Source organism: Phoca vitulina, unplaced genomic scaffold (genome assembly GCF_004348235.1).
Source record: "Phoca vitulina isolate PV1807 unplaced genomic scaffold, GSC_HSeal_1.0 scaffold2, whole genome shotgun sequence".
Taxonomy (NCBI): domain Eukaryota; kingdom Metazoa; phylum Chordata; class Mammalia; order Carnivora; family Phocidae; genus Phoca; species Phoca vitulina.
The window spans coordinates 30932206-30946599 of NW_022589705.1; the positions used below are offsets into that span (position 1 = coordinate 30932206).

Here is a 14394-nt window from a genome sequence, read left to right on the forward strand (position 1 = left end):
TTCTATAGTCAAGCAGACGGTTGACTACACAAAGAGCCTGCTGAGCTGCTGAAATGATTTAACCATCCCTAAGATACACTTTTTCATGGCTTTTCAGTCACAGCTAAGATGCTTTCCTAGAAAGCACTCCTAAGTTTCTGGCTGTTAAAATGAACTCAACTATGACTTTGACAAAGGGCCACTTCTCAAAGTGGTTAGGAAAGCTGCAAGGTGATGCCTGGTGCAGAGACAGGAGACAGAAATGATAGGCACAATCCTATAGTGAAGGAGCTGGGCTTGTCCCCCTACTCCACCGAGGTGGAAAAGGGGGAGAAAGGAGTTTGAGGAACTGGATAGGAATTCAGCGACAGCTCCACATAACTTCTGCCTCCCTTTCTTTGTCCTTGTCCTATCTCCATCCTTGCATACAATGCTGTGCTCTATACTCCAACAACCCAAAGTTCCCTCCTTCAGGACTACTCAAGCCTCCCTTTTCCTTCAAAACTACCATTCAACAAGACCGCCACAACTTCCAGTATCTCCATTAAAACTACCGTCCCACAGTGTGGATTGTTTAACTTAAGTAAATGATTAGCTGTAAAGCCATCAAGGAGCCTTACTGGTTTAACAATTTTTCCTCCAGTGACTGTTAAAAAAACACAGATTACAAGAACAAATGTAGGGAAATGACAAAAGTTTTAAAATCTTACAGTCTTTATGCTTCTGGTGTCTGATCTGTAGTTCCAGAACTTTTCCCTTTCTTAAATAGAAATCTGGATGGTTTTATTCTCTTGAGGATCAACACTCCCTCTTGTTGCTCCCATCTCACAAATCTTGTCTTTAGCAAAAACCACATGGATTCTTTCTACCATTTAGCCCCTTTCCCCTGTGTAAATATGTGATCTGGCCTGAAAATCCAATCAGGCTTTCTTTGACTCCACGGGCAGCTAGCACCTCTAAGTATCTCCAAAAGAGACTATCCATATGATTCCTCTGGAAGCTTCTTTCTCACAACCCATAAGAAGATTGTACTAAACTCTCCCAATTTACTTCTGTGCTCCTTCCAGCACTACTTAATCCCTGGTGCCCCAACTAGGTTTCGAAATTTTCTCCCTCCCTCACTCTGCTCACCCATTCAAAATTCCCATTCTTTGACCAACTTGCAAATGAGTGAGAACAGTTAAATGCCCTGCATTGAGGAGATAATACAAAGCAAACTACAGCTGAGAAGCCATTTCTTTGAAGCCTCCTTTATGCAGCAAGAAAAATATATCTCCTATGAAGTTTCCTTACACAGTGAGAAAAATACCTCACCTCACAGACATGATGTGAAGATTAGGTGAAAGTGCCTAATGCCCCGTATGTAATAATAATAATTTTTTTTTTTTAAGATTTTATTTATTTATTTGAGAGAGAGAGAATGAGAGAGAGCACATGAGAGGGGGGAGGGTCAGAGGGAGAAGCAGACTCCCTGCTGAGCAGGGAGCCCGATGCGGGACTCGATCCCGGGACTCCAGGATCATGACCTGAGCCGAAGGCAGTCGCTTAACCAACTGAGCCACCCAGGCGCCTGTAATAATAATAATTTTGAAAAGTGATTGAGAGGGGCGCCTGGGTGGCTCAGTCGTTAAGTGTCTGCCTTCGGCTCAGGTCATGATCCCAGGGTCCTGGGATCGAGCCCCGCATGGGGCTCCTGCTTGGCGGGAAGGCTGCTTCTCCCTCTCCCACTCCCCCTGCTTGTGTTCCCTCTCTTGCTGTCTCTCTCTGTCAAATAAATAAATAAAATCTTTAAAAAAAAAAAAAAGAAAAGTAATTGAGATAGACAAAAGTGTGGTTTTTGTTTTTTGCATTTTTGTATTATTTTTTAGATCTTCTATTCCTGGGGATTGAAATTTTGGCCCAGTGTTTAGGGATACACACACACACACACACACACACGTTCTTTTTTTTTTCCTATTTATTTATTTTTCTTTGATGTTGTGTTCCATGAGTCATTGTTTGCCTATAACACCCAGTGCTCCATTCAATACGTGCCCTCTTTAATATCCATCACCAGGTTAACCCTTCCCCCCACCCCCTCCCCTCTAGAACCCTGTTTGTTTCTCAGAGTCCATAGTCTCTCATGGTTCGTCTCCCCCTGCAATTCCCCCCCTTCATTTTTCCCTTCCTACTATCTTTTTTTTTTTTTTTTAACATATAATGTATTATTTGTTTCAGAGGTACAGGTCTGTGATTCATCAGTCTTACACAATTCACAGCGCTCACCATAGCACATACCCTCCCCAATGTCTATCACCCAGCCACCCCATCCCTCCCACCCCCACCACTCCAGCAACCCTGTTTGTTTTAAAGAGAGAATCCTGTAGGATGCTGGGAATGGGAAACTGGCTGTTGTGGGCTGTTACTGACGGAACTTAAAGAATAAAAATTAATTCCTTCTTTCCTATCTGAAACCTCTCAGGATTCCCTGTGACAATAGCCACCATCTATTGAGTTTATTTCAGTAACTACTGGCTTATTTCCATGCATGATTCCATTTAATCTTCACATAACAACACCATCGTCTCTAGTGCATAGGTGAAGAATGAAGCTTGCCGAGGCGTGGCATCAAGTGTTTCTTCCATTTTCATACAAGATCATACAGACCAGGGTGGGTCTTAACCGTTCCAAAACTGTCAGGGATTTGCCTCTCCCTGCTCCGCCCCTCACCCCCACTCTTTACGGAGGAGTATGGCCAAGCACAGATTGGGGGCGGGAAGAGCGGCCGGAGGCTGCCTCCCCGGGGGCAGGGTTTGACGAAGCCCCGCCCCAAAAGTGAGCTCACAGGGGCGTGGCCTCACGCCGATTCTCGCAGTGTCTCTGGGCCGGACTGCCGCAGAGCCGTAAAGGGCTCTACGAGTCGTGAAGTGGCGAGGCGCGGAAGTGTTGCTTTACGACGATTTGGACGAAAGCTGCAGGCCGGCGTTTGCTGCATAGGGCTTTCGGTCCCGCACGTGGGCGACTGTCGGTGTTCCGCCCCAGAATTCGTTCTTTTTGGCGTGGACAAGCCACACTGAAGGACAGAGTGGCAGCGAAGGCCAGAGGTCGTGAGCTGATGGATACGCCTGTTGAAAATGAAGGGACGTTGGGAGGAGGTCTGCAGAGTGGAGCTGAGGGGGCGCGGCTAAGGCTCGAGTCCGGTAGGGAGAGAGTCGGGGGCACAGCAGGGACGGACGCTGGCAGTGTAGAAGCGGGGAATGGACAGGCAGGAATGAAGACAGAGGATAGAGAAGGAAGTGGACAAACGGCAGAGGAGATGCGAGTGGACCTAACGGTTGTGAAACAAGAAGTTATGGACTGGTCGGAAATGGAAGACGGGATGCTGGATGGCCGGTGGGTAAAGCAGGAGGTGGAGGATGGGCCTGAGGTGAAAGAGGAGAAACCAGGCAGTTTGGAGGTGAAGCAGGAGATGGGTAGTAGTTTTGTGGTAAAAGAAGAGAAAGTGGATGGAGCAGAGGTAAAAGAAGAGAAAGTGAAGGTGAAGGAAGAGGTGATGGACTGGCTAGATGTGAAGGAAGAGAAGAAAGATAACTTGGAGATAAAAGAGGAGGTGTTTGTTGCTCAAAACATAAAAAAGGAGGAAATGATGGATGAAGTTTGTGTAAAAGAAGAGAAGTATTTCCCAAAGGAAGAAGTGATGGATGATACAAAGGTGAAAGAAGAGCCTCAGATAAATCCCCCAGTGGGTTTCAAACGGAAACTGGCCATGTCAAGGTAGGACAGGGAGAAATTCATTGGGGAAATAAAGCTGTGGAGTCCTCTGTTGTCTGGATTGAAGGAAATCTAGCAGTGTGGAATAATGAAAAATAAATGCAAACTTGGGTCCCTGGAGCGTGCATGTTGGTGGTGGAGGGAGGGGGTAATTGGTAAGGCAGGGTTTTGTCAAAGGACAACAAATGCAGTGAAAATATGTCAGGCTGTTAGTGGCCAGTGGACAATGACCAAGTAAGGAAGTGAAAATTCTGGGGACCAGAAAACCCTTGGACCAGATTCTGATTTGACTTAATATGCTCTTGACTCAGTATTCTTTAAAAGAGGATAGACATAAGGAAAAGTCTAATAAAACTAACAATGACAACATGGATTAAGTTAAAATTAGACAAAAATGCACTTGAACTCACCCAGCTGTTTACTTTCTCTATGGATAGTATGCATATTTATTGCTTTATATTTAATTTCCTTATGGTGTATGATCATGTGACAGCATGGGAAATAAGAGTGATCAGATTCTTGGGACTATTACTGTCTAGAACACAGTGGGCCAAATAGAAATGACTGTAGTTTGGTTGTCAGTATCCCAAGATCCTACAAGAGTAATTGGAGATAGATGATAATGATAATTTGGAGGAAGACTTCCAGGTAGTGACAAAAGTGTAAGACTGAGTTAGGAATGAGGTTGGTATATTTGAGGATTAAAATGGGGACGGGGTGACTGAAGCATAGGTGAGTAAGGAGAATGTTGAACATGAGCTTAGGGTAATAGCATTTCTAGATTATTTTAATGCTAATTTTAAGTTGGGTGTGGAGATGAGGAGAAAAGATACAGCTGATACTCTGTAAATTTGACTTGGTCTCATATTCTTTTTGTGGTATATTTGCTTTAAGGTATGTAAATTCATGGATTGGACTTCTGGTTATATGCGCGCGCGCACACACACACACACACACACACACAATCTTTAGCAGACTGCCAGGAATTACAAGTTAAAATATTAATGAATAATCTCATTCTCTGATTGCAGTAGAAAAAGAAGTCAAAAGTGAGATTTCTTTTTTAATTTAATATATGTTTTTTTAGATTATGTAGTACTAACAATGTTGTAAATGTAGTTGTCATTTGGAGATGAAGACAGTTTCCTGGAGGAGAATGTTCTAAGGATGTTTGACAGCTATCAAGTATTTTATCAGAGTAACTTCCATATACTTTGTTTACTGACTACATGTCTATAAATTGTGATGAGTAATTGACTCAGCATTGAAAATTTATAAGTCAATAAGTAGAATTAATATTTGATAACTTATTAAGTTTCTTGTGGGCTTTTGTAGGTGTGAAACTTGTGGTACAGAAGAAGCAAAGTACAAATGTCCACGTTGTATGCGATATTCCTGCAGGTATGTATGTAATTTCCTACCTTACTACCTCTGTCTGTACCTTTCTTACCTCACAATATAAAAGTACCACCTCATTTGTCTCTTCAGTTTGCCCTGTGTAAAGAAACACAAAGCAGAACTGACCTGTAATGGAGTTCGAGATAAGACTGCATATGTTTCCATACAACAGTTTACTGAAATGAATCTCCTAAGTGGTGAGTCATCTTATGCATAGCAGATTGATGCTTCCTGGCCATTGGCATATGTCATTTGTTTATTTTTCTATTTTGAAATTTTTAGATTATCGGTTTTTGGAAGATGTGGCAAGAACAGCAGACCACATTTCTAGAGATGCTTTCTTGAAAAGACCAATAAGCAATAAACATGTAAGTACTTCTTTCCATCTCTTCCAGTTAGAATTCTTTTAATCAGTTAGATTCGTTTTTTTCACCTAATAAATGTAGTAAGTGGCTGTTTTGATCCAGACCTATTCCAATTACCAGGGATACATCAGTGACCAAAACAAAGTTCTTCCCCTCATGTAGCTTGTATTTTGTGGGGAGAGACAGGAGATGAGTAGAGGAACAAATATAATTTCAGATAGAGTTAAGTGCATGTAGAAAATAAAGCACAGGAGATAAAAGGAAATGAAAATGGTGTTTGTTGGGAGGAGGTCGTGAGTATTTTCAATATGGTAGTCAGGAGAAGCTTCTCTGAGAGATGACATTTAAGCAGTGATCTGAATGATGAGAAAGAGGCAGCCACGTGAATCTTTGGAGGAAGACTCTTCCAGGTAGTGACAAAAGTGTAAGACTGAGTTAGGAATGAGGTTGGTATATTTGAGGATTAAAATGGGGACGGGGTGACCGAAGCATAGGTGAGTAAGGAGAATGTTGAACATGAGCTTAGAGAAACTGGTGAGGGCTCCTAATATATTCTAAGTGAAAATAGAAGCCATGGGAGGGTTTTGAGCATGTTTGCTTTTTGAAAGATCACTCTTGCTGCTGTCTGAAAAATGAGCGTTAGTAGGCAAGAATGGAAGGTTGAAAGCAGGGAGTCTAGTTACAAAGCTGTTGCTGTTGAGGTGAAAAATGATGGTGGCTTGGATAATGCTGTTAAATTATTGGGAAGTGTTTAGATTCTAATTTTGAAGGAAGAACTAAGAGGGCTTTCTCTTCTACTACACCTAATTTTCATACTCTTTCATCCCTTTTGCATTCCTTAAGCTAAGTATGCAAATTAAAGCTTATGTATTTGAAATATTTGCAACTGCTATTCTAGAAATTCTTTAATAGTGTTATTAAATCATGTCATAGAATTATGTTCCTTTTTCAAAGACCATTTTAGCTTTGGAGTTGCAGCATTTTAGCACTTTTAAAACACCTTATTTTATTGTTATTACTGGTACAGACTTGACATTTCATTTTTTTTTTTTTTTTAATTTTTTTTTTTTAAGATTTTATTTATTTGACAGAGAGAGAGACAACGAGAGAGGGAACACAAGCAGGGGGAGTGGGAGAGGGAGAAGCAGGCTTCCCGCAGAGCAGGGAGCCCGATGCGGGGCTCGATCCCAGGACCCTGGGATCATGACCTGAGCCGAAGGCAGACGCTTAACCGACTGAGCCACCCAGGCGCCCCTATTTTTTCATGCTTTTTAAAATAGTATTTCTTTTTTATTTTTAATCTCTTCACTGGTATTTAGGAATGTAATTTTTGTTGTTATTTATTTTATGGCATTATAATCTGCATTTTATAGAATTAAAATCTATACTTGTGCCTTATCTATAGATTCCTTGAGATTTTCTCTATAAACAGTTCATCCCAATTTGTTTTTATCTTTCTATCCTTATTCTTCTCTTTTTCTTTTTTTTATTTTTTTTTATTTTTATTTTTTTTAAAGATTTTATTTATTTATTTGACAGAGAGAGAGATAGCGAGAGCAGGAACACAGGCAGGGGGAGTGGGAGAGCGAGAAGCAGGCTTCCTGCCAAGCAGGGAGCCCGATGTGGGACTCGATCCCAGGACCCTGGGATCATGACCTGAGCCGAAGGCAGACGCTTAACGACTGAGCCACCCAGGCACCCTATTCTTCTCTTTTTCTTACTGGAATAGCTAGGACTTCCCATTCATTGTCAAGTACTAATGATGATAGTAGATATTTATGTTGTAAGTCCCACGTCCTCCCTAGGTTTGATTTGCTAGATGGATTCTCATGATTCAACATACACTTGTACTCAAGGCTAAAAATTGTTACAGTGAAAGAATATAGAGCAAAATTAGCAAAAAGAGAAGGAGCAAAATCTGAAAGAATCCAGTTGCAAGCTTCCAAGAATCCTCTCCATCTGGAGTTACACAGTATGCAGTTAATTCCTCTGTCAGTGAGTTGTGGTAACACTTGTGAAGTATTGTCTACTAGGCAATCTCATTAGAAATGCACTGCCCAAGGTTTTTATTGGAGCTGGTCACAGAAGCACCCTCCCTCTGCCTAGCAAGTGCCAAATTCCAGACTCCCAGAAGGAAAGCAAATAAAACCATGTTGTTTATACAAATAATTCAGGCACAGTGAACCACACTTACTGTTTTAGGGAAAGTCAGTGTAGGGAACCATTTACAATCATTCAAATTTCCAGGCACCAGCCAAGGGACAGCCTTGCAAGCAAAACCACCTAAAGATAACTGTCTCAGGCCTGCTATGTTAACTCTTCTGTACGTCTTTGTTTTATAACTTCTCATTATAGAAGGAAAACCTCCAAGATTGCACCATGATGTTTGCTCTTAAATTTTTTCTAGATTAAATTTAATGTGTAGATTATAGAGGTTCTAGTCCTAGTTTGCTATCAGATTTTATTATGAATGGTGGTTATATTTTATCAGGTGCTTTTTTTGTATTTGATTATTTCATTTTTGTTCTTTTAATCTATAATTTTCTAATATGAACGATCTTTTTAATTTGTTTTCTATTTTAAGCTAAATTTGCATGGTGTGTTATTATCATATCATGCTTTTTATACTCTGCAGAATTCATGTGAATTATATGTGTGTGTTCACCTTATCCATGCTCTCATTTTGTATTTCTCTTCATGAGTGAGATTAACCTTTAATTTTCCTTTTTGGTATTCTCAGGTTTCCATATCAAAATAATTCTAGTTTCATAAAATTATTTGGGAATGTTCCCATTTTATTCTTGGATGCATTCACTAATATTGGAATTACTTCTTCCTTGGGAGTTTGGTAAAATTATTAAGGAACCAGTATGGGCTTAGAGTTTGGGCCACTGAGGTATAGTCTTTACTATTTGTGGGATTCTTCAGGTTTTCTCTGTCTTCTTGAGTTAGTGTTACTAGATTACATTTTTCTAAGAATTTGTCCATTTGACCTAAGTTTTCAAATTTATTGACATAAAGTTCTTCATAAACCTCTCCTTTACAGCTCTATAGGAATTGTAATAATTTCATTTGTGATATTGGTTACTTATGTCTTTTTTTCTTAGATCAGTTGCTGTTATGTGTTTTTTCTATTTTCTTAATGTGACTTTTATTATATCTTTCTTTTTTATGTTTAGCTTAATTGCACTGCAGTCAGAGAACATTCCTTTAAAATACATCAGTACTTGTGTTTGTGGCCCAGTATATGATCAAATTTTGTAATGTTCTCTGTTTGCTTGAAAAAAAGAATATTCTGCAGTTGCTGAATATAGTACTCTATATACCCTTTATAGGTCAGGTTTATTAATTTTGTTCAAATTGTTTATAATTACTGACTTTTTTGTGTATGCGTTTCTTCTATAACTTTCAAAAAGAAATATGTTAACATTTCCCAGTAAATAAACAGGCCTGTTTGATTTGTTTCCCCTTGTGGTTCAGTTTGTTTTGCTTTATATGTTTTAAGGCTAAATTATTAAATGCATACCTCAGGAAATACTTCTTGGTGTATTTATCCTTGGGCATTATGAGGTGACCCTCTTTGTCTCTAGCTTTTTGTGTGCTTTGACTAATACTTATAAAGTATTGCTTATATCAGTTCTTTGCTTGATATTTGCATGGTCTGTTTTTTCCTTACTTAAGGCCTTTCTGTGTCCTTATGTTCTGGATATTTCCAGTTCTTCCATGTGATAGTCTGTAACTTTTAACTAAATCATTAAGTTTATTTACATTTTAATAAAATTACCTATATATTTGATTTTAAATGTGTCACATTATTTTTGCTATTTGTACCAGTTTTTTTTTTCTTCTTTTGGACTTTTTTTTTTTTAGTTATTTGATTTTTTTCTCTTTATCAGTTTAGAAGTTACACACCCTTTTTCTATCCTTTCATTGGTTAAGCTAGACATTACAACATGCATGCTTAATTTGCCAGTATCTAAAGTTAAGTAGTACCTGAACCCTGTGCCTAAACAACGCAAAAGACCTTAGAACAGGAGTTGGCAAACTTTTTCTGTAAAGGGTCAAATAGTCAATATTTTTTCCAGGCCATATGGTCATAAACAATATATAAATGAATGGGTAGGGCTACATTCCAACAGAATTTATTTATAAAGATAAGTAGCAGGCAGATAACAGTTTACCAGCAGTTACCTTAAATTCCATTTAACGTTATTTGAGAGAGAGCGCGCACAACCAGCAGAAGGAACAGAGGAAGAGGGAGAAGCAGAGTCCCCATTGAGTGTGGAGCTGGATACCGGGCTGGATCATGACCTGAGCCCAAGTCAGACAACCCACTGAGCCACCCATGCGCCCCTTGAGTTTTATCTTTATATAGCCCACTTTCTTTGCTCTTTATTCCTTCTGTCATCATCTTAAATCTTACATCTGAGAGATCACTTTTTTCCTGCTTCAAGTATATCCTTCAGAATTTCCTTTAGAGAGGGTTTGCTCTTTGCCATGTCTTGGGTTCCTCTGTCGGATTTTTGGGTTTTTTTGAATTTCTATTTATTTGCCATTCTTCACTTTGAAATTATTTTTCTGTATGGAATTCTGGTTTAGAATTAGTGTTCCAGTGTCTTATGGCTTCCATTGTTATTGTTGCAGTCACCTGGAATTTTAACTGCCCTTTCTTTTTTTTTTTTTTTTTGATAATAAAAAGGGTTGGTTTTTTTTAGTTCAGTCAGGATCATTTTTAAATTTTCAGTCAGTGTATATTTGAATATATTTAGGTAAAAAAATTTTTTTTTCAGATTTAGTTTTTTTTAATTTTGTTTTATTATGTTATGTTAATCACCATACATTACATCATTAGTTTTTGAAGTAGTGTTCCATGATTCATTGTTTGCGTATAATACCCAGAGCTCCATTCAATACATGCCCTCTTTAATACCCATCACCACGCTAGCCCATCCCCCCAACCCCCTCCCCTCTAGAACCCTCAGTTTGTTTCTCAGAGTCCATAGTCTCTCATGGTTCGTCTCCCCCTCCGATTTCCCCCCCTTCATTTTTAACCTTCGTACTATCTTTTTTTTTTTTTAACATATAATGTATTATTTGTTTTAGAGGTACAGGTCTGTGATTCATCAGTCTTACACAATTCACACCTCTCACCATAGCACATACCCTCCCCAATGTCTTATCACCCAGCCACCCCATCCATCCCACCCCCCACCACTCCAGCAACCCTCAGTTTGTTTCCTGAGATTAAGAATTCCTCATATCAGTGAGATCATATGATACATGTCTTTCTCTGATTGACTTATTTTGCTGAGCATAATACCCTCTAGTTCTATCCAAGTCGTTGTAAATGGCAAGATTTCAGGGTTTTTTGATGGCTGCGTAATATTCTCTGTGTGTGTGTGTGTGTGTGTGTGTGTGTGTGTGTAGCACATCTTCATCCATTCGTCTGTTGATGGACATCTTGGCTCTTTCCATAGTTTGGCTGTTGTGGACATTGCTGCTATAAATACTGGGGTGCAGGAGCCCTTCGGGTCACTGCATTTGTATCTTTGGGGTAAATACCCAGTAGTGCAATTGCTGGGTCATAGGGTAGCTCTATTTTCAACTTTTTGAGGAACCTCCACACTGTTTTCCACAGTGGCTGCACCGGCTTGCATTCCCACCAACAGTGTAGGAGGGTTCCTCTTTCTCCACATCCTCGCCAACATCTGTCATTTCCTGACTTGTTAATTTTAGCCATTCTGACTGGTGTGAGGTGGTATCTCATTGTGGTTTTGATTTGGATTTCCCTGATGCCGAGCGATGTTGAGCACTTTTTCATGTGTCTGTTGGCCATTTGGATGTCTTCTTTGGAAATATGTCTGTTCATGTCTTCTGCCCATTTCTCGATTGGATTCTTTGTTCTTTGGGTGTTGAGTTTGATAAGTTCTTTATAGATTTTGAATACTAGCCCTTTATCTGATATGTCATTTGCAAATATCTTCTCCCATTCTGTCGGTTGTCTTTTGGTTTTGTTGACTGTTTCTTTTGCTGTGCAAAAGCTTTTTATCTTGATGAAGTCCCAATAGTTCATTTTTGCCCTTGTTTCCCTTGCCTTTGGTGATGTTTCTAGGAAGAAGTTGCCGCGGCTGAGGCCGAAGAGGTTGCTGCCTGTGTTCTTCTTTAGGATTTTGATGGGCTCCTGTCTCACATTTAGGTCTTTCAACCATTTTGAGTCTGTTTTTGTGTGTGGTGTAAGGAAATGGTCCAGTTTCATTCTTCTGCATGTGGCTGTCCAATTTTCCCAACACCATTTGTTGAAGAGACTGTCTTTTTTCCATTGGACATTCTTTCCTGCTTTGTCAAAGATTAGTTGACCATAGAGTTGAGGGTCCATTTCTGGGCTCTCTATTCTGTTCCATTGATCTATGTGTCTGTTTTTGGGTCAGTACCATACTGTCTTGATGATGACAGCTTTGTAGTAGAGCTGGAAGTCTGGAATTGTGATGCCACCAGCTTTGCTTTTCTTTTTCAACATTCCTCTGGCTATTCAGGATCTTTTCTGGTTCCATACAAATTTTAGAATTATTTGTTCCATTTCTTTGAAAAAAAGTTGATGGTGTTTTGATAGGGATTGCATTGAATGTGTAGATTGCTCTAGGTAGCATTGACATCTTCACAATATTTGTTCTTCCAGTCCATGAGCATGGAACGTTTTTCCATTTCTTTGTGTCTTCCTCAATTTCTTTCATGAGTATTCTATACTTTTCTGAGTACAGATTCTTTGCCTCTTTGGTTAGATTTATTCCTAGGTATCTTATGGTTTTGGGTGCAATTGTAAATGGGATCGACTCCTTAATTTCTCTTTCTTCTGTCTTGTTGGTGTATATAAATGCCACTGATTTCTGTGCATTGGTTTTATATCCTGCCACTTGACTGAATTCCTGTATGAGTTCTAGCAGTTTTGGGGTGGAGTCTTTGGGATTTTCCACATAAAGTATCATATCATCTGCAAAGAGTGAGAGTTTGACTACTTTTTTGCCAATTTGGATGCCTTTTATTTCTTTTTGTTGTCTGATTGCTGTGGCTAGGACTTCTAGTACTATGTTGAATAGCAGTGGTGATAGTGGACATCCCTGCCGTGTTCCTGACCTTAGCGGGAAAGCTCTGAGTTTTTCCCCATTGAGAATGATATTTGCTATGGGTTTTTCATAGATGGCTTTTATGATATTGAGGTATGTACCCTCTATCCCTACACTCTGAAGAGTTTTAATCAAGAAAGGATGCTGTACTTTGTCAAATGCTTTTTCTGCATCTATTGAGAGGATCATATGATTTCTTGTTCTTTCTTTTATTAATGTATTGTATCACATTGATTGATTTGCAGATGTTGAACCAACCTTGCAGCCCAGGAATAAATCCCACTTGGTCTTTAACCGCCTTTAAAATCTTTTAATCTGGCTGCATTTTTTTATCTTTGGTATTCTGTATTTGTGCTATAATACGAAAATGCAAATTTCTTTTTATTCATCTTAACTTGAGAATTGTTAGATTTCTTGAATCTGTGGCATATCGTCCATCAGTTCTGGGACATTTTCAGCCCATTTCTATTAAAAGATTACCTCTGCCTTATTCCTTCCCTTCTTCTAAAACTACCATTGAAAGTGAGTTAAGTCTTCTCCCCGTATCTTACCTACCCTTTAACATCTCTAATGTTTTAGATCTCTTTTGTCTCTGTAATGTATTCTGGAAATGTTCTAGTTTTATTTAGTTCTTTAAAAAATCTCCTGAGTCAGTTTTTATAGTTTCTCTTCACTGCACATATTTTCAAGCTGTTACGTTTTTAAATTTTGCAGAGCTGTTCTACAGTCTGTGTATGATCCTTTTAGTGTCTGAATATATGGGGAATTCTCAGCTACCTCTTTTTTCTCTTTTGGTTCTTGTCCACTGACCTTTGTTTTCTTGCATTATTTATGCTTTATTTTTTATTGAGTACTCCTTTTTTTTCTTAAATTACTTGTGAGACCTTTCTGAAGAGTAGGACGCAGGCCTTCTTTTATTCTGCCAGGTACCTGGGAATATTGCAAATCTGAACCTATCTTAAACCAAGTTGAAAGTTTAAGATTCCCTTGACTACACAAGCAAGGCAAATCATTTCAAATCTTAGCAAGAACTGGCCCATGGCCACAGCTTCTGATGAATTGTTTTTCCTTTTTCCCCTCTGTTCCAGTCATTCCAATATAAATTTCCTCGCATGCTCTGGGGACGGTGTTTATTTCTGGTTCATCCTTATCTTATTATTGCCTAATAGGCATATTCTGTTACTGAGATTCATTTGAGGAGGAGTTCCTAGAAGATTACAGGATCTTAACTCTGACCCTCTTACTGAGAAGGCTGTTGAAAGGGAAAGCCTATATTTGCCAGACATTGCAAAAGTGGCTTCATTGCTTTGCTTACCTCTCTGAGTTTTCACTTCTCACTAAATATTGGCTTGTCTTTTCCTGGGTTTTTTTTTTCAGCTCTTCAATGCTTTTAAGGTGATTTTTAAATATATTTTATTACATATATTTATTTCCTCCATTATCTGTAATGCTTAGGTGTTTTCAGTGGGAGGGTTGGTCCTTATAATCATTGCCATTACTGAAACCAAAGTCCCATGAGTTATAAAATTGCATGTAATTTCTTAAATTATTTCCCTTCTTAACAAATGATAACTGATTCTTCTTTTCCCTTGGCTTATGATTTAATTGTCAAACTCTTTGCATTGCAAATTCTAGATTCCCATTCACTTAACCAAAAACTTGCATTTATACTTTGCCATTTGAGTGATCAAGGAAGAAGTCTTAATGATATTACTTCCTTCACTACTCTCTGGAGTTGACTAGTTCAGCTCAGCCAACGCAGATGGTCAGCGGAGTAACAC

At 39.0% G+C, this 14394-nt stretch overlaps 1 protein-coding gene across 1 annotated transcript in view; it reads left to right on the forward strand.

The window, feature by feature from the left end:
* Positions 1–2869: 2869 nt before the first annotated feature.
* ZNHIT6 (zinc finger HIT-type containing 6) overlaps positions 2870–14394 on the forward strand; it is a 59682-nt gene continuing 48157 nt past the window's right edge. The window contains exons 1-4 of the mRNA XM_032424710.1: positions 2870–3732; positions 5065–5130; positions 5218–5324; positions 5410–5495. Of these exons, the coding sequence (XP_032280601.1) occupies positions 3074–3732; positions 5065–5130; positions 5218–5324; positions 5410–5495 (918 nt within the window). The 5' untranslated portion in view covers positions 2870–3073. The remainder of the gene's footprint in view (positions 3733–5064; positions 5131–5217; positions 5325–5409; positions 5496–14394) is intronic.